Source organism: Microchirus variegatus (genome assembly GCF_963457635.1).
Source record: "Microchirus variegatus genome assembly, chromosome: 8".
NCBI lineage: Eukaryota > Metazoa > Chordata > Actinopteri > Pleuronectiformes > Soleidae > Microchirus > Microchirus variegatus.
In genome coordinates, this window is record NC_139809.1 from 13,827,034 (window position 1) to 13,848,820 (window position 21,787).

Consider the following 21,787-nt stretch of genomic DNA (forward strand, 5'->3'; position numbering starts at 1 on the left):
TCTGATACCAATTTGCTGCCTACTACTGCTGCTGGAGAGAAGAAGAAAAAGAGAGAGGGAGAGAGAGAGTCTGACGGTGGAGAGACGGAGGGAGAGAGAGATGGAGGGAAACTGAGAGACAAAGGGGGAGGAAGAAAAAAAGTGAGCAGTAAAAAGAGGAAGACACAAACAGAGACACACACTGAAGTCAAACAGAACGAGGAGACAGAGGAAATGGAAGTGAGACGATAGAGGACAAAAGAGAAGAGAGACAAAGAAAGGAAATGGAATAAAAAGGAAGTGAGCAGAGACAGACAGAGAGAGACAGAGAGAGAGAGAGAGAGAGAGACAGCACAGCTTGAAAATCAATAGTAGTTTAAAAAGTGACTCATCTCTAATGAGCCGAGCTGAAGAAAATATACTTTGAATTATTGTCTCATTTGTCAAATCAATCATGGACATTTTAGAGTGCACCGTGTGTGTGTGTGTGTGTGTGTGTGTGTGTGTGTGTGTGTGTGTGTGTGTGTGTGTGTGCGTGCGTGCGTAATAATGCAGCGACTATAACTGTTTGAACGTTCTGCATTTGAAAATGTTAAAGGACATGCAGCAATGTAAACCTGTAATGTTCTAATAAATCCATATGTGTGTGAAATGATGATGTTCTGTGTTGTTTTTGTCCATAAACCAAAATGATACAGTTTTTATGATTTATTTGTTATATGGAGCAAAAAAAAAATTATTCACATTTAAGAAGCTGAAAAATCTGAAAACTAGTTGTAATTCATTAAAAAAAACACTCAAAATGATACTTGACGATTAATATAGTGATCGATTCATTGGGTAATTGTTTCAGCGCTACTTTAAATTTAAAGACGCGCTATGTAATATTTACAATTGTATAATTACTTCAAAGGCTTTAAAAAATTCACCTTACACATGTATAACAGATTTTAAACTACCTTTAACCCTTTAAGGTACGACTCAACCATTTGGTCGAGCACACTTTAAGTCACTATATCTCACTGAAAACTCATTAACACTTAATGTGACTTGTTGTGAATGTTGTGAATGTTGTACTTTATGAATTATGCAAACCAGATTTATTATTAACAGACGTCTCAACTGTTTGGTAGAGGCCTGTATCTGAAATACTGTAGGGTCTAATTTAAAAAAAGAATATATATATATATATATATATATATATATATATATATACATATATATCTCATATGTGTGTGTGTGTGTGTATATATATATATACACACACACACACATATATATATATATATATATACATATATATATACATACATATATATATATATATATATATATGTATGTATATATATGCATATATAAAGTAGCCCTGCACACCTCAAACACAGTATCCTATCATATATTCTCATGTGATTCATATTATCATTAAAAACACATTTACACGGGAAAACAACTTCAAAACTCACACAAACGAAGTGTCAACCGTGTGAAGAAAACATGTTTGTGTCTCATTGTGTCTGAAAAGCTCAGCTCTTAAACAGCAGCCATGAAAATAGCGGCGGCGTCTTCAGTTGCGTCTGACGGTTAAATCAGCAACATGATGTCACAGCTGCCATCAAACCATTAAAGCGGCGAGGCACACCGGGCTTATAAATACAGTGAGGACAGACAGGGGGACAGACGGGGGGACAGACGGGGGGACAGACACATCATCATCATCATCATCATCATCATAACCCCTGTTCAATGGCGGTAAGACTAGATTCCTCCCCCCTCCTCCTCTGGTGGCCATCATGCGATGATGATGACGACAACATGTTTGTGAAAAATACCTAGCGGGTGACTAAGACAGTGTGTGTGTGTGTGTGTGTGTGTGTGTGTGTGTGTGTGTGTGTGTAATTTCCCCTTAATCTGTCATTAAGGGCATAAATTAGGAAGTAGGTTTCCATAATGACAGCATGAATGTGTCCTGACCTGCTCTCACTCACATGTTATTAACCCGTGTAGTGTTGACACCACTGTGAGGTCAGGTGAGTTCATCTGCACTTCAGGACAAGGTCAACAACAACAAAAACACTCCTCAGAGTTCACGTCCAAGTGTTTGTTTTTCCATATTCGCCGTGTAATATTCCAACATCACCATAAAACTATTAACTGCCTCTCTTAATGACATGAACCTCGTCCAAAATGTGTCTTATAGTTTATGAGTTTGGCGCGGTGAAAATAGAAACAAGCTGTAGCTGTTAATAAAAAGACTAGAAGAAGAAGCTGTAAATAAAGTTATATTAATAAAATATATATCTTATAATAAGCTGTAAACAGCATCGGCTCAACTTTAGGGCTGCAGTAAATGATCGATTCATTGATTTTTGCTTCATTTAATAAAGAAATGATTTAGTTTGTGGACAAAAACAAGAGGTTTTGCAGATTTAACTTATCAATAACGGACAAAAATATTACATAAATACATTGTGAAAATGATTGTTAGTTGCAGCCCCGATGTGTTACAATTTATTTGATTAAAAAGTGCTTAAGTGGAACTTTTAACATGAAAATCCTCTAAAACTCTACAGTAAAACTTGTCTGTCTTCTTAAATATGAATGTTTTCAGCCTTTTTTTTTGCTTCATATAATAAAGACACCATTAAAACGGACTCATTTTCAGCCGACAAAATAAGTCAGCTGGACAAAAACAAGACATTTTGAGGTTTCAAGCAACGTTTTGCTGACATTTCTTGCACCAAACTGATCAATAACTGATGAAAATAACACATAAATCACTTCTAAAATAACTGCTAGTTGCAACTTAATGTGTAAGAAATGACAGATTTCCATATGAAAATAGTGAATGGTGCAGCTCTATTCTGAACTACTTGACTTTTCTTTGCTGTGCTATAGCAACTTTGAAAACTGTAATGGTCTGTAGGGCTCATCAAAGCTTTTCTTTGTCAGTGACGTAGATTATCTGTGTTGTTGTGAAGACTTAGGTCATGTGACAGGTTAACTAGACAATCATTCCATTTCAATGTGGTCTAAATGAAATTATTGGTCAAACTATTACAGCAACTTTATACATAGATGACAGTCGGGAAGTTAAGAGGATTTTTGTTAAAATCACAATGAATTTAGGGCTGGATGATAATTATATGACTAAATATATGGCAATAATTGAAAAAAAAAAGAAACAAACAATATAATAAAGGTTTATTAGAGACTGATTATATGGAGCTCTAAGCTGAATTTTGGGGCCCTCCTCTCATCTGTACTGATGATTATTGATAAATATACTTTAAACTGCATTAATTATAGTTGAGTTATAATCATTCATAATTTGTTCAGTTTTTACAATTACTCCAAACCAGTGTCACAGTGTTTTGTTTTTTAAACTTTGACGATTGTAAAATCACAAAAGTGTCACAGAGTGAATTTAAACTAAAGTGATGGTGATACTGAACCTAAACAATAATAATTTAAAAAAGAAAAACAGTAAACCAGTTTAATGGCTTTGGTTTTAGATTTTAAACTACAAAATAAAATCAAATAAATTATAATTGTAAGTTATGTTTTCCTGTCCTGATTTAGAACTGTTTAATCATAACAACTTGAAAACCTCCTGACAACTAATTCTGCTCACATTAGTGACGATAATCTGAGAGAATAAGAACAAATACATAAGTGTGAGCACCTCGATCAGGTATTAAATCAGCAGATTAAGAGTCACTTCAGTGTTGAGCTCGGGCGACCGGTTGTGTTTGACAAACGTGGCTCATGATCATGACGAGCGTGTGGTTTGGAAGATTCAACAGAGCAGAAGACGTCAGCTCATGTGACGCAAAAAAAACTATCTGCACCTGAATCCACAGACGCTGACTGATCGTCCTTATGATATGAACACGATCAACTGTTTTAACAACACAACAAACCATGGGGATTTGAGTTAAAATGATGAGCACACAAAGATTTTGTTCTTTTTTTGTGTGTCAAACGTCTATTTATCTAAATTATTAATCGATTACCGAGTTTCTTAAATGTGGATATTTTCTGGTTTCTTTGCTCCATATAACAAAGAAATCATTTTGGTTCGTGGACAAAAACAAGACATTTGAGAATTATCGTTATTTCCATTTTTTTTAAACAGACAGGTTAATCAATTATGAAAATATTAAGAAATAATAATTTAAGGAACTTTATTTCCCTTAAACGATATCAAGATCTTGCTCTTTTATTGTGACATACGTCTCCATACAGGGAATGTATGTCTCCTGATCTGATCACTAACTGAATTAGGGCTGTAATGATTAAACTATGTACATAATGAAGTTATGCAGTTTTTGAGAGTTTTTTTTTATTTTTTATTTAAATAATTAGGCTTATTTTTTAACTACTTAAATATGACTATTTTCTAGTTCCTTTGCTCTATATAACAAAGAAAATCAATAAAACTGAATAATTGTGTGTTTTTTGGCCAAACCAAACATTTGAGATCATTGTTATTTCATCTCTAAACAACATTTTTGAAAATGTTTGAACATTTTAGCGACAGACCTGTTTTTCACAACAAACCTGGAGTTTTAAGTAAAAAACAACAAGCTCACACAAAATCTTGTGTTTAAGCAACATTAATCCCCTTAAAAACTGCAGTTTTTTTCTCCTCACTAAACTGAGTGTCTTTTGTACATGACAGGTGATATTTAGCTGAGCTGACGTTGTGTTTTAGACCCTAAATTACAGCCACGACACTGTTTTTCATTGTGAACGAACACAGAAGGAGACAATGACGATGATGATGAGTGAGAAGAGAAGTGAAGTTAAGCCTGGTGCTTCTGCCTGTCTGATAACACTGTCTACTTCCTGGTGCAGGGACGCATCAAAACAACACATGAGACATGTGAATACACACACACACACACACACACACACACACACACACACACACACACACACACACACACACACACACACACACACACACACACACACACACACACACACACACACACACACACACTGTGCTGCACAGACTGAGCTGACCGCAATGTTCTCATAACACAGCAGAGAAACAGCCTTGAGTTAAAACTCTTCACTTCACATGTCCATAAAAGACACATCATCATGTTGTGAGTGAAGACTCGTCCTCACAATCACAACTCCTCTCTTTGTGCTGAGTAACATCACCATCATCATCACCATCATCATCATCATTCTGTTCAGATTTTCCAACGAATAAGAGAACATGTTTAGTTTTGTACTCACTACTTCTGAGCGTCCGTCCCTGCAGGCGTTCTGGAAGCGAGCTTGTCTCTCCTCATGAGGCCGGTCTCTGAAGCCAGTGTATTTAATCTACAGGGGGGAAAGGACACACACACACACACACACACACACACACACACACACACACACACACACACACACACACACACACACACACACACACACACACACACACACACACACACACACACACACAGACAGAGGTGATACATGTGTGGGATTAGGAGTGGAAATCCATCAGAATGACACTCACTCCCTCACTTCCAGCATTGGGCTGCAATTTCAAGATAAGCCACATGAATATTACTTTTATTTTTATAGACAAAAATGCATCATTCTTTGTTTGTTCTTTGTTTCTTTTTCTTTTTTTTAATAGAAACTTGTAACATTTGCTGCAACAAAAGAGTGAACAGGAAATTCACTTTTACACTCATTGAATTGACAAATGAAAGAGCATGAATGGACTAAGAAGAATAAGAAGGATTCCAGAGGGATAAACACTAACAAATGGATGTTTTTCTTAATTTCTTCTTATTTAATTAAATACTATAATGAATAAAGTGAGTTAAAACAATGCCCTGTGTCAGACAGCATGCCTCCCTCTCTGTATTTCCGCCGTTTCTCTCTCTGTGTGTCTGAGTGAATGGAGCCAGTGTGTTGTAGAAACAGAGTCACACACTCACCTCACACTCCCTGCTCAACTTGCGGAAAAACTCCTCATTCTCAAACTTGCTCCTCTGGTCCGGAACTACCCGCGGCATCTTCACCAAGCTCGGCTTCCTTCCTCTTCGGGATCCGCTCTCTTTTATTTTTGTGATTTATCCAAACACAGTGAAGAGGTGACACTGTGCGCGCGCGCGTGTGTGTGTGTGTGTGCCGTCCGTCCCTCACTCACTCAGCCTCTCTCTCTTCCGTGTCTCTGTGAGTGTGTGTGTGTGTGTGTGTGTGTGTGTGTGTGTGTGTGTTGTTCTTCCCTGTGTGGAGTAATGTGCTGCTGTTGCCCTCTGTGATTATGACTGCTGCTTATTATGATGATCTGCTGCTGCGGCTCCTGCGCGCTCCGGGTCGCCTCTGGCTCCAAATGGCTCTTATTAAATGACCCGCTGCGATAGATAAAGCTCAATTTGACCGTGTGTGTGTGTGTGTGTGTGTGTCTCTCCTCCCTCACTCCCTCCCTCTTTCTCTCTCTCTTTCTTACTCACTCACTGCCTCCCAAGTGTCTCTCTACCTCCCTCTCTCTTTCCTGGCGTGCGTAAAACAAGAAGTCGCGCGCCTCGTCTGCGTCTTTTATTCCTTTCTTTAAGTGGAACTTTGTTTTTAATGTGATAACAATGTGATTGTTCGTGATACATACTGGCAAAGAAGTTTCGTTTATGTTCTGCTGGTAGAAGAGGAAGTATCTGTCTGCCTTTTTTTTCTTCTTTTTTTTCAATCATTCAATCAAACAAAAGCATAAAAAGTCACGAATCAGCTAATAAATCTATCATAATTAGACTTAGATTAGAGGACCTGGCACAAAGTAACATAATATGCCTTGTGTGTCTTTTACTGTTCACATGTCTCGCGCAAAAAGCGACAGAAAACACAAGCCTTTGATGTGTTTCCTTGTTCTCTGCAACGCGTTTGGTTACATTTCAAAATTTCGGCAGTTTGGAAAGTACTTGAAGGCACCAACAGTCTACTTCCTGGCTCCGTCGAGTCGCTCCTGTGACTGTACACCCAAAATACCACCTCCCCCTTTCCTCTCCTCCTCCTCCCCCTCCCCCATTCACAATAATAATACTACTACACACGTTACAGGGGTGGAGGGAGAGGAGGGGGAGAGAGGAGGGGGTGTCACTGCACATGCGTGGGCTCCAGACCGCAGAGACTTTATAGGATCCTTATGTGAGAAGTGAAAATGGGAGGGCAGAGTGAGTGTGTGCGTGTGTGTGTGTGTTTGTGTGTGTGTGTGTGTGTGTGTGTGTGTGTGTGTGTGTGTGTGTGTGTGTGTGTGTGTGTGTGTGTGTTCTCTGGATTCAACACTAACCTTGTCAGGACCTTAAGTCCACATGGAGACCAAAACCTGGTCCTAATGAACCTCATTTCTGAGGAGCTGGTTAAGTTTAGGGCTACGATTTGAATTGTGGTTAGGGTTGCAGTTAATGCAGAGTGCTAAGAAGAACAGCTGTGCAAACCTGTTTCAGGTCCACAAAAAACATGTATAAATCTATCTTTGTGGGGACTTCTTGTCTGCTTTTTCAGGGTTAAGACCTGGTTTAAGGGTTAGGGTTAGAGTTGGTGGTGTACTATAAGCCCATCGTATACTTCCGCGCACTCTTCGCATATCGCAGACCCTGGTATACTTGGTACGTCAGGGTCCTGTAGTATCCCATTTCACCATTGTGTGGCACGTACAAGTCTACCGATAACTAAGTATCCACCGATACCGATATCCCAAACACAAGTATCTACTGATACCGATATGACAAACTCGAGTATCCCCCGATACCAATATCACAAACAGGAGTATCTACTTATACTAATATCACAAACTCAAGTATCTACTGATACCGATATCGCAATCTCAAGTATCTACCAATATCAATATCACAAACTCAAGAATCTACGAAACCGATATCACAAACTTAAGAATCTATGATACTGATATCACAAACTTGAATATCTACTGATATCATACACACAAGTATCTACCAATATCACAAACTTAAGAATCTAAAGATACCGATATCACAAACATGAGTATCTACTGATATCATACACACAAGTATCTTCCGATACGGATATCACAAACTCAAGTATCTTCCCATATCACAAATTCAAGTATCTACCAATACCGATATCACAAATTCCAGTATCTACCCATATCACAAATTCAAGTATTTACATTTTTTCCTGTCCGATATCCAATCCAGTGATTCTGACCAATATCGGACCAATACCAATACTAACCGATCCCCATCCCTAGTTTGTGTTGTGTACACATGTCTTTAGTGAGCTGTGAGGACCAATAGTCCAGCAAACATATCTGTGTGAGGACATTTTGACTGGTCCACATGACTTTAAGAGGCATTTTGAGGATTAAGACCTAGTTTTAGGCATTTAGTTGAGGTGAGAGAATGCATTATATCTAGTGTGTCCACACAAAGAATACAAAACCAGCATGTGTGTGTGTGTAGTAAGAAGCTGCAGAAATGTCACCCTGTTATCAACTGTAAATACAAACTGTCTGTTTCACCTTCAGACAGTAAAGTCAGTTTTCATCAAATTCAGGAAAAGCATGACAACTTTGAAGTCTAGCGAGGGGGGAACACGCCTCGTGAGAGCGACACACCTTTGTACAACCAACTGCCTGAGGATATTTCACTCAAAGTCAAAAACTCAAGTTTTTCAACTGACATTTAAAAATGTTGATAATGAAGTTCACCGCCATTATAATTATTTCCAGCTCACGTATTCGAGGATATGATGCACTGAAAACAAATAAAGCTACTTTTAAAGTTGTATCTTTTGAATATATTGAGTATCCACCAGGGGGTGGTATCAAAAAAAAACTACCACAGCTGTTTGTGCTTCTGTATATTAAAAAAAAAACACCTAAATGTTACACACTGGACCTTTAAGGCATAATCTGGCCTTAATCAAGGCACTATTATCGTTATTCTGAACAATCAATCAGATTAAGTTAATTTCTGTTCTACAGACGATCAGTACTTTCATTCACTTCCTTGTGTTACATCTCAAGACTATGACAGTGAAGCGATAATAGTACAACGTCTGTGTGTGTTTGAGGGGCGAAATAAAGAAGCGTTAAAGTTAGAGTTTTGTCTATTTTGCCCTCAGACTCGGAGACAGATCACGTATAATTACAGCTCAGCTCAGACATATTGGCACTGGCAACGCGGCAAAGGAATGAATGTTTGATTATGCAACGAAACAGGCGGATAATAACACGCCCCTGAAATGTAGCACAGTGTCTGCTTTTGTCATCACACACACACACACACAGACACACACACAAACACACAGAGAGAGAGACAGAGAGTAAATATGATTATTAATCTCCTTGGGGAGTTTCATAATCACGCTCTCAGATCTTAATTACACGACTAACAAGAACCTGCAGGTTGAACGCCTGTGCGTTTGTGTACAGTACACCTCGATACGACGTGTTGTGCTGTTCGGTTTGTTGGTGTTTGTTCAGGTGTTTGTCGTTTTTTCCGAGGTCAGACCCATCGGAACAAAAAAGGGAGAAGGAAAAACATGTATAATCGAGCTTTAAAGGGATACATGGAGGTTTTTGTTGTTGTAGGGTGGATGTACAGTATGGAACTGGAGATGTGCTAAAGCCTTTGATATCTAAAACATATTTCCACTGTGTTATCTCTGTGTTAGACATACTTTGTTGGCTTGAAACAGAAGAAATCTTCACCTTTAAGTTCATATATCACAGCACACAGGAGTCGTGTGCCTTCATTAGTAAGTTTAAAGCAGAATTATGCAGAATTTGTACCCTAATTTAACAGCTTTGAGGTCATTGTGATGGTAAAAGCTGTGTTTTCATCATGGTACAGTTTGGAACGGTTAAGTCCTGGGTCAGGCTTGCGTTTCAGCGGAGAACGAAGGCCACGTCAGCGAGATACGTAGCTTGACGTCATATTGGTGCGCCAACAACGACAAAAACGACATTGAACGCAACACGACAGGCAAGAACACAACCAAGTTTGGAGCATTTCCTCGTTTGCTTCCTGCTTGGTTTGTAAAAGGAAGGATGCTTTTCTGTCACCCAATCAGCTGACTGTCGTGGGTCTAGCTCCACCCATACCGTACTGTTACTCTGGTAACCCAAGGGAAGGGTTACCGAAAAATGGAACGGTTGGTTATTTTGGTCCTATTCCAAATGGAAATACAAAAAAAAAAATACAAACCATACATCCCATCTACACAGGCTGGTAGAGACAGACAGGGACGATCAAACACAGGTGTGACAGACAGGTGAAACACATTAGGGCGGGGCAGACAATCAGGAAGTAAAACTCGTACACACAAGTAAAAACTTCAAAATAAAACATGTCATGGTCCTGTAGTATCCCATTTCACCTTTGGGTGGCACACAAGTCTACCGATATCACAAACTCAAGTCTCTACCAATATCAATATCACAAACTCAACAATCTACCGATATCACAAACTCAAGAATCTACGATACCGATATCACAAACTTGAGTATCTACCGGTATCATACACACAAGTATCTACCGATATCACAAAGTCAAGTATCTACCGATATCACAAACTCAAGTCAATACCGATATCACAAACTCAAGTCAATACCGATATCACAAACTCAAGTATCTACCGATATCACAAACTCAAGTATCTACCGATTCCACAAACACAAGTATCTACCGATATCACAAACTCAAGTATCTACCAATACCAATATCGCAAACTCAAGTATCTACCGATATCACAAACGTGAGTATCTACAGTTACCAATATCACATACTCAAGTATCTACCAACACCGATATCATAAACTCAGGTATCTACATTTTTACCTGTCCGATATCCAATCCAATGATTTCGACCAATAATATTGGTCGAAATCATATTATGGGACCAATACCAATACCAACCGATCCCCATCCCTAGTTTGTGTGTGTGTACACATGTCTTTAGTCAGCTGTGAGGACCAATTATCAAACAAACCTGTTTTTGTGAGGACATTTTAGACTGGTCCACATGACTTTAACAGGCCTTTTGAGAATTTTAGGCATTTAGTTGAAAATAAAACAGGAAACAAGGAACTAAAGAAAAGACACAACAACAAAAAGTCCACGCAGAATAATAGTTCAACAAAAAAACGCCTGGAGGATCCCGGGGGGTCGTGACGCTCACAGTTTGAGTGTTCTTTTAAAAACATGTGGTTTATCAGCGTGAGATAAATGTTTAATCACGACTTCTGACTTTTACAATGTGTTTCCAGATTAGGAAACGAGTCCTCGGGCTGCGGCATATGCTCTCAACGCGTTTATGACGCCCGTGTCATTGATTTCCACCATTTAGATAGCCTGGAGGTGTGTGTGTGTGTGTGTGTGTGCGTGCGTGCGTGCATGTGTGTGTGTGTGTGTGTGTGCTGCAGGCCAAACAGCGCGTGAGTAATGAACAAACAGTAGCTTGGTGACGTCACGCAGTAAAAGCTTCATTAATTAATCAGCTCATCTGCGGTTGCCACGGCGAACGGTTCTGACACAGACTCTGCTGGTCTTGTGTTCATGTCTGTTCATGTCAGTTTATTATTATTTTTTAATTTTTAAGCCTTTTTTGGTGTTTTTATCGTTAAGTGTACGTTGATGTATAGTTTAAAGACTTAATTTCATATGTTTGTATTAAACCGGCAACTAATAACTTGAGTTTATTTGAGTTATTTGATTGTAACTGTGTTTATTATTGTTTTATTTCCACGTGTATTTAAACAGAACTTTTCACGTGAATGTGAAATGGGTTTCATACAAAAATCATCACCATCATACATAACGAATTTGCTCTACATCGTCACTTTTATTTAGTTTAGTCAGGTATGTTTTTGTGCGTTAGTTTAAACCAGACTTAACTACATGTTAGATAATGTATAATAAGTTTATTATAGACTTGTCAATCAATTTATATCTACTTTTTAATAATCGATAGAATCCCAGTGGACGCGGCTCCTCTCAGCTCCGTCTAACGTGGATGTGCCTCATCTGTCGATCTCATCTAAACACATGAACTCATGTCCGAAAATAATTTGCCGTCACATGATCAGGCTCATGTTCTCCCGATTTCTGTGGCCCGATGACGTTTCTGTCTCAGTCTATAAACAAAAACAAATCTCCTCCCGCAGCCTCTTAAAGGATGTGACAACACACGGTCAGTGTCCGTGTCAGGGGTTTTCTTTTTTACAAATTACCTCACGACAAGTTTGTTATTAGATTTATTTCTGGTGTCGTTTTAATTTTAGACCATGATGTCCTAGTATTTTAATTTAACGATTACTAGTGCAGTGCCCATAGGAAGTATGTATTCCTATAGTGGGAGCTGAAGAAGATTTGTCAGTTATGGTAATGCATGATAAGGAACGTAGAAGTAAGTCAGCTCACTGTCAAAGTTCATCAGGGCAAACGGATGATTTCCTGAATTTGAAAAATTCAATTTAAATTATTTCTTAAGAGGTTTGCAAATATTTTCAACGGATCCTTGTTCAGGGTGATGCTGACTATTATGATGGTCAATATCAAGTCATTCCGAGATACTTTTTGTTTTAAGAAGAAACTCAGCTCACTGTCAGGGTGCATCAGAGCCAATGAATAATTTCCTGAAATTCAAAAATTCATTAAAATTATTCCATAAGAGGTTGACAAATATTTTCGACGGATCCTTGTTCAGGACGATACTGACTATTATGATGGTAAATTTCAAGTCATTCCGAGATACTTTTTTTTTTTAGAAGAAAGCTCATTGTCAAAGTGCATCAGGGCAAATGGATCATCTCCAGAATTTCAAAAATCCATGCTCCTGTGTCACGTGATGTGACGCTTCTGAATTTTGTCCAAATCCCAAATCTTGAGGCTTCAAAAGGGGGAGTTTGGATTCTTATGGGTGATGTCACCATGGTGTCACTTATGATAGATGATATCAGCTGCACCATCCATCCATCTTCTACCGCTACCAGTCCATCACAGGGACACATCTGGGCCCTAATCTGCATGTTTTTGGACTGTGGGAGGAAACCGGAGAACCTGAAGAGAACATGCAAACTCCACACAGTAAAAAAAAAAGGTTTTCTGATCCTCTTTAAACTCTATTAACGATGCGTGAGAAACGGTGTCAGGCTGGTTTCCCCCAAACTAAAGCGAAACATGTTGTTGTCCCACATCACACAGATTTGTCCCAGTTGTTCCGTCTCATTGTTATTCAAGGACGCGTACAGAAATAAAGTGGCTTTGTTTTTCTGGCTGAGCAGATGCTGCTGCTGCTGCTGCTGCTGCTGCTATGGAAGTGGAAGTGGCCTGATAAATATTTAAAATGCATCAATAACATGAGAACACAGAGAGAAGCTAATGACGCTACACGCGGACACACAGCTGACTCAAGACAATCTGTGCGAAAGCGCGACAGTGGAGTGTCTGTGTTAGCGTCTCGTCGTCTCGTCGTTAATGTTCAAACACAGTAACGTGACAGAGAAACCACAGCACTTTCTGCTTCTCCCTGCAAAAAAATAAAAAGCGCCACAGGAACCAAATGCATGATGCATGATGGGTAGAATCAGTCCAGGCCTTTATCTTTTCATTCTCCCAGTCAAACATTCTCTGCGTTTGAACAAACCCTCACCCGCACTTGTGTGTATTACGTTTTCTCACGGCAGCACTTTTCCGTACCACTGCTGATGGAGCAGCAAACTGAGAGCACAGACATTTTAGGTGGGGCCGCTGTCTATTACGAGTGTCGCCCCCCGAAGGTCAGTCACAGTTCAGCGTGAACAGGCCGCGAACTCACCGAGTGTTAAGGAGCTACTCCTTTGAATTAAATTGCCATTAGCGACAGACGGGATCATCCCGCAGCGCCATAAAGAGAGCTGCATGTGGCCTCTGCCAGGGAGGTTACATCAGAGACTGAGAATCAACCCAGACATCCCTGCATCCACACACACACACACACACACACACTGGTACAGTATAGACGGGGGTTGTGTGTTTATTCCTGGTCAGACTGTGGGATCCCGTGGCTGAAACCAATTTGGAATGGCGCATTCAGTATTTGAGTATATCTGTTACAATGTTATGGTCAGCCAGTCTGACTGTCCGTCCGTCTGTCTGTCTGTCTGCTGAAGAGATAATGCTCCAACAACAATAACAATATTCATTCATTCATATTTTTTTTTCCTTTTTAAATCAAGCACATTGTCCTACTTTTTTCATCCATGTCACAGCTCAGAACTGATTGATTAAAAAAGTTGTCAAAAAGAAGCTGTGAACTAAACTCGTACACTCAATAACTTAAGTACACACTCAAGTATTTAGATCTCAGATAGTAACAAAGAAGCCATTACTGAAGACGAGGGTGTCATACCTGAGATTAATTATTCTTAATCTGAGTAAACACAGATCTTTGGGAGCATTTATGTGCCTGAACCTGTGTTTCTGGAGATTTAGTTGTTGTTTAAAAATAAGCAAACAAGTCGTCATTTCAATAACGTCATCAAACATCAGTGTTGCACCAGAAACTAAACATTTTACATTTACAATTTCTGAGATTATTTTGGCTTTGGTCCATTTTCATTAGTACATTTATGACATTTGTGTGACTGACGTAAACAAATAAATGACAGCGATCAGGTTATTTTCTGTAGTCTGAGTAATGGAATTATTATTATTATTTTTATTATTTTTACATAAAAGGCAGATTCAAGATGCTGCACAGAGACATGAAAAACAACATTTGAATAGAAAGTGGGGAAAAAAAGTAAAAAAACAAGGTAAAAAAAAGATTAAAAAGAAGTAGATAGATTAAAGTAATTTTTTAAATGTAGGATTAGGTTAATTCATCACTTTTTTCATACAAAGCAACACAGAGAAGAAAGAAAATGCAGTTAGCTATAGGTAACAATGACAAAAATAAATAAACTTAAATAAACCACAGTCCGTTTAAAGAAGGAATGACAGCCAATACGACACTTAAAACAATGTTAATGTGATTATAAATGAAAAATAATACAATTGGAAGGTTAAAGAGTCAAGAATCAGCTGACTTTTCATCAAACTTCATCAATAATCATTAAAGAGCTTTTCTCTAATGAAAAAATTCTCTCACACAGTGTGTGACACGCTGCTATTCTGCTGTGGCTGTGACGCCCCCTGCTGGTTGCACTAAAACACCAACAATACATTGTGAGGAAAGAGAGAAACAAAGTGACTGGAAGAAAGAAGGAGAGAGAGGAGAGATAGAAAGAAGGGAACATGGTGACTAAAATAAATATGGAGAGAGAAGGGACAGTAAAAAGAAAACAATAAAGGACAGAAGAGAAGGAAAGAAAACCAGGATGAAAGAAGGATAGAATGAACAAAAAGACAGAAAGAAGAGATGGAGGAAAGAAATAAAAAGGGAATGGAAAGAATTAAAGCAATAGAAAGAAGGAACTGAAAAGAGGAAGGAGAGAGAAGGACGGACAGAAATTAAAAAAGGCACAGAATGAAGGAAGGAGAAAAGGAAAGCAATAAAGGACAGAAAGAGGGGATAAAAGAAGAAGAGACAGAAAAGAAGTAAAAGAAAAAGTAAAGGAAAGAAATAAGGAATGAACAAAAAAAAACTACTCACAGGTAAAGCAAATCCAGTCCAGTATGTCAGTGAAATCCAGTCCATGTGTTTTTCTGCTAGTTTCTGTGAACAGATGAAAACACAAATTTAACTTGAACAACTTTACTTCATCGTCTCTGATGCTGCTCCAGCATCCTTTGCTCCTCTCACTGGTTTTCATAGATATGTCCCTCAACTGAGACAAAATGTAAAACGTGAAAATAACACAGAACGTTCAGTAATACAACAATAATAATACAACAATATTTAAATGTCTTCACAGCTGTGAAATGTGTCGAAGGCATTTCAAAAAATACTGAAGTGTTGAAACAGCTTTGAGGTATGAAAACATACAGATTTGCAGAGATTACATTGTGGACCTTTTGCACCCTCTAGTGGAACATTGGAAAATGACAGGTATCACATCAGTGGGACATGTAGTGACATGATTCTGAGCTGAGCAAAGTAACACACTCACAATTTACTGAACATGCTTTGACTTTAATTTAATCACTTTGTAGATTTCTTATGGCTGTTGTTTATTAATAGAATATTAGATTAATGGGATTATTCCCAATAGGCTTTAGATATATTTAGACATATTTGAAGTACGACTAATAAAGCCGATTAAGAGTCATACATTTCTATTCCTTTCTAGATTTATGGAATTTGCTGTCACTTCCACAAACTCTTGGTCAGATTATCGTTGCAGGGCTCTCTTTAGACCAGTAGAGGACGACATTTATGATAAGGATGCTGTTGAGAAGCCATGACAGTGGTTGCCATAGGAACCAAGAGACTGCAGGGGCCACCACACAAAGGACTGTCAGCATTTTCTCAAGGTTTTCCTGCAAATCTGTCAGGAGATGTCGCCATGGTTACCGTCAGCTGTCAGCTCAGAGATCCAAGTGGTCGAGAAGTGTGTATGTGTCACTGCTCCTCATATATTTAGAGGGCTTTTTGGGGGAGTTTTTAGGGTTAGAATTAGGTTTAGGTTAAGGGTGAGGGACTAGAGAATGTCTATGAGTGTCCTCACTAATGTGTGTGTGTGTGTGTGCGTGTGCGTGTGCGTGTGCGTGTGCGTGTGCGTGTGTGTGTGTATGTGTGTGTGTGTGTATGTGTGTGTGTTTCAGTACAACATTTTTGATTCAAATGTCCGTGTGAGGACATTTCGACATTTTTTTATTAAACCGTATTGAAAAATTCTCATTTTCGTAAACAAAGCTAAAGTGTCTGAGGACAGTGGAGCTGCCTGGTATCCTAGCAACAGATGGGGGTGTTAGGGTACTATAAATATCCCTTTTTTTGGTGCGTGTGTGTGTGTTATCCCGCAATATCTATCTATCTATCTATCTATCTATCTATCTATCTATCTATCTATCTATCTATCTATCTATCTATCTATCTATCTATCTATCTATCTATCTATCTATCTATCTATCTATCTATCTATCTATCTATCTATCTATCTATCTATCTATCTCAGATTATCTCAGATTAAACACATATGATGGGGAGATAGGTGACAGATTAGAAAGAGTGAAGCAGTGAGTCTTTCACAGTGTGTGCTCCAGCTTCATCGTGACACATGTCTGCTGTTTGGCTTCACGATAACAGGGCGTGGTGGAGTGGTGCAGTACCCTCGTCCTACCACAAGGTGGGTCACCTGTTCCACTTCACAGACACAGATGGAGAGAGAGAGCACAGAGGGAGGCTTTACATCAGGCTGATGTAAGCGAGAAACTTATATAAATAATATAATAAAATGATTAATTGATTGATTAACTCCATAAATGTGTTCACTGTAGGCAAATTAATACACAAGGACAAATACTGAGGTTATAAAGAGAGAAATCAAGTCAAATTTGCTCCATTGCATCGAGTAGAATCAAGCTGCAGTGCAATTCTCCAGCACCATCCCACATATATATATATATATATATATATATATATATACACATATATATTTACAGTATAGTAACATAAAATGACAGAAAAGCCTGATCATACAATGTATTAATGTATTCATGTATTCACTCCATCAACGTGACTGACAACATAAGAGGTTTTCACTCAAGGAGCTGATGAATAAACAAGAGCCCAAACATTATCCTGATCTGGACTGATAGATGACCTCCACACACACACACACACACACACACACACACACACACACACACACACACACACACACACACACACACACACACACACACACACACACACACACAATTGTACTTGCTGCATACTGAGGACCGGGTTGCTGACAAAGTCAAATATCTACTTCATGAATGACATCTATAAAGATCTACTGGGTGCAGTACCAGCAAATGTCTACAGGTGGTGCCCCAGAGCAAGCAGTGTGTGAAACACCAGGGCTGGAAAAACAGGTTTTTGGACCAAATTGAGGACCTGTTACTCTGTAAAAAACAGTTTAGCATGTTTACAAGCTAAGGAAGTGATTCCAATGATAAAAAAAGCGAGGACCGGCCAAAATGTCATCACTTCGTAAAAATGACCTCACTTTGTTGGTTAAAAATACCCTCATTGGTCCTCAGTATGCCGCAAGTACAAGAACACAAACACACACATACACACAACACTCTCATGAATATTCAGCACTTTAATAATAACATCCACGTTACAGTTTCATCATCATAATAAAGTCGTCAGTGGAGAATAAACCCTCCTCCACGATGTCGTCTTGTCATACAACCAACAAACTATTATTACAGTTATTTGGGAAATGCTGAGTCATCGTTTCCAACCGTTATTGTTCTGACTGGACTTAATATTCTTATTTTTATTAGTAGTATTAGTACATTATTATACACGGTTAATGTCTCCTCCTTCATTTTTCAGTGATTCATTCGTTCAGGACTCGTCTCACTTCTACTTCTACTCTTTTCTGAATGTTTGGCATGACTCAGCATTTTCTGAGGACATGCACATGCTCTAGTTTTTGTCTTTTTTCTGTTTTCTGTTTTTTCCACAGTAAAGGTTGCAAACCCCTGAAATAGACGAGTGTGTTGTTCAAATGCGTCATGTGGTTTGTTTTGCAGTGTATTGAAGTATTACATATGTATATATAAACTGCATAATACTAATGATTTAACTTGATCTCGGTCACGTCCGTGTTTGTTTACAGTATATTTAGCTGCAGACTCGTGGATAAACATCTCCAGGAGAACGACGATCACCACAGTAACTGTTTTTCCTGTCAAAGCAGACGTCGGACAGGTGTTCAAGCTTCACCCTCCCTCTCTTTCTTATCCTCGTCTCCCTCTTTCCTCTGTTTCCTCTCTCCTTCACAAATCTCTTTAAATGTTCACTCGATCCTGCACAGCCCCCTTCTTTTTCTCCCTGGGGCTAAAAAAAAAAAGCAATGTAAGCAAAAACAACAAGGCGAACTTGAAAAGTGTGCAGAAGCATTATGTAAATGTGACCATGATCTGTGACGTGACGAGCATTCACACAACATTTAGGTAGAAAAGCAGACGTAATGAAGCAGATCCAGGAGTTAACTCACAATACAAGAAGCTTCTTATTTAACTTGACTTTTCTTTGTGGGTTTTTGTTGTCGTTTGTGTCTGAATAGTCTGAAACCAGAAGGTTTTTTTAAAACGTCACAGAGTTAAATCTTCTTCCCTTTAACTCATTAGAATTCATTAGAGGAAGGTAATAAGCCTCATAGTTCAGCTACTACACTCTCTGTTATAAGAGCTGCAGTAAAGATCAGGCTCTGAGTCACTGAAGCCATTTATACATTTTCCTTCAATCAAAACACAACGTAATGTAAAACAGATTCTAACTGGAGTTAGACGTCACATGATGTGACCCAGGATTATTCCCACGGTAATTTACCATTTCAACCAATAAATCGAGTCAATGTTTCAGCCCTGAACACAGAGGAGTGGATTTTCTTAAGAAAAAATGTTCATTCAACAAATTTGAGTTGATAGACACGGACGAGTAAGACAGTAAAACGGCAAGAACCCTGAGGAAAAAGTCAAAATTCAGACTTTAATCTCAGAATTATTCTGAATTTTTTCTCAGAATTATTAAAGTCAGAGTTATTTTTATTTTTTTCTTAAAAGGTCAGAACTCTGAGATTAAAGTCAGGCTTTTAAAAAAGCTCATAATTTGGAGAAAAAACTCAGAAGAATTCTGAGATACTTCAGAATTCTGAGATACCTCAAATTTGTGATTAAAGTCAGGATTTAATAAAAAGTCAGAACTCTGAGATTAAAGTCAGAATAATTCTGAGAAAAAGTGACCTATTTTGGATTTTTTTTTTGAATTCTGAAAATTCGTAGAATTTATGCTGATTATTTTTTTCTTTCTTTCAAATAATTTTTTTTTCCATGTCATCCTAACTGTCTTCTGTAGAGAGATTGAATCGTTCGTCCATCAACTCTTCTGTTGATAACATTCAGAGCTGAGCTCCTCCTCTGCGTCTCTCTCATCCTCATCCAGCCTCCGTGTTTTACTTGAACCCAGTGAACCAGCCTTTACCTCGCAGCTGAGGATGAAAGACTGCCGTCTCCCTGTGTGTGTGTGTGTGTGTGTGTGTGTGTGTGTGTACAGTGTCAGACACCACCTCTCTCTCTCTCTCTCGGCCTCTTAATCTGCCCTGACAGGGGATTCTTTCTGATCTCACACTCAATGACTGTGTGTGATGTTTAGTGTCAATAAGACACACACACACACACACACACACACACACACACACACACACACACACACACACACACACACACACACACACACCTGCTCGACGATGAGTGAACTGACACGAGTGACTCGCGTGAAACGTGTTTGCGTCACAGAAACACAGATTTTTATCAGCGCAGGGCAAGTCAGGCCATGGTGAGCACGCAGAACTGTCCATCCATCATCCATCCATCATCCATCCATCATCCATGCATCATTCATCCATCAGGGTCATCAGGACCAACACCAGTGATTCATTTAAAAAGATTTAAACGTGTTAACTTCCTGTGGCGGCTCTGTGCCTCCACACCAACCCCTGACACTGAATAGAACAAGTTGTATTTTCAGTCGTACGCTCCGGCGAAAGGTTTCATCTGTCTCCATGGCAACTGACCACACACACACACACACACACACACACACATACACACACACACTCAATCCCCCCAGCTGCCTCTTATCATCCTGATCAGTTTATTCTTCTGTCCACTTGTTTGTGTGTGTGAAGTCGTTGATGAGATTTTGGAAACGGAGGCGGACGAAAAACGTGATGAAGAGATCAACAGAGCGAGGTCAGTTGACGTAGAGAAGACATCTAGATTAGAGAGGAGGTTTTCAACCCGCAGCCCCTCTGCACTTTTTATTTTCTCTCTTATTTACAGATCAAGGCAATAAATAAAAGTGTTTAAATATTTCGTCAACTAAAAATATGCCTCACATCCCTATGTTTTTGTGTTTTCCTTCCTCTACAGTTGTGAAAAACTGTTTTCTATTTTCTAGCTCTTAAATTTCACAAACTTTAATATATAAAACTTAACACATGATGTTTTCACAGCTCCAGATTAATGATGGCTTCTTATGATACGATACAGGTCTAAATTAACCTCAGTCAGGAATACTATACTTTAAACCTCAGTTGTTAAGTAATCCTGCCTCTTAGTGCTTGTATTTGTACGTGAAGACAACAGATTTCATGTTCAAGAGCCCAAAAAACAGGTTTATAGGTCACTATGACCTTGACCTTTGTGAACTTCTGCAGCAAATATGAAAAATACAAACTGTATGGTCATGAAAACATGATTCTTCTGTGTGGAGACATAAAAACCTAGAAAAAACAGATGATATTCATATATTGAAACTCTAAACAAAGGTTGTCTATAACGTCTTCAGGTAACTTTGTCTCTGCAGATCTGTAATTACCAGACGTCACCGGCTTCTTATCAGCGAGCGTCACAGTGAACAGCGACAATAATCCTCAATCATGGCTCATTTCCCGACAGATTGCTGATGGTGTTTTACGTCTCTGCAGCAGAGCTGAGCTGAGGTGGGATTATGTTTTCTGGTGCCACTGAGCAAACTAAGCACTTTATCAAGTGTTTGGGAGTGAAATATAAATATATCTGTGACGCCAGCAGGAACCTGTGACTCTTCATTTCCTGGATCATTTCTTTTTTTTAAAAAAAAACATCCACACTGGGATCGAAGAACTCAGG

The 21,787-nt window shown here is 38.8% G+C and overlaps 1 protein-coding gene across 3 annotated transcripts in view; it reads right to left on the reverse strand.

Annotated features, from left to right (window-relative positions):
* Positions 1–6,296, reverse strand: part of cbfb (core-binding factor subunit beta) — a gene marked incomplete at its 3' end in the record, with an annotated part of 36,986 nt that extends 30,690 nt beyond the window's left edge. For all 3 annotated transcript variants that reach the window (XM_083893126.1, XM_083893125.1, XM_083893127.1), the window contains exons 1-2: positions 5,931–6,296; positions 5,230–5,316 (exon numbers count right to left, since the gene is read on the reverse strand). In XM_083893126.1, coding sequence (XP_083749252.1) covers positions 5,230–5,316; positions 5,931–6,008 — 165 coding nt within the window. In that variant the 5' untranslated portion in view covers positions 6,009–6,296. The remainder of the gene's footprint in view (positions 1–5,229; positions 5,317–5,930) is intronic.
* Between the last annotated feature and the right edge of the window lie 15,491 nt (positions 6,297–21,787).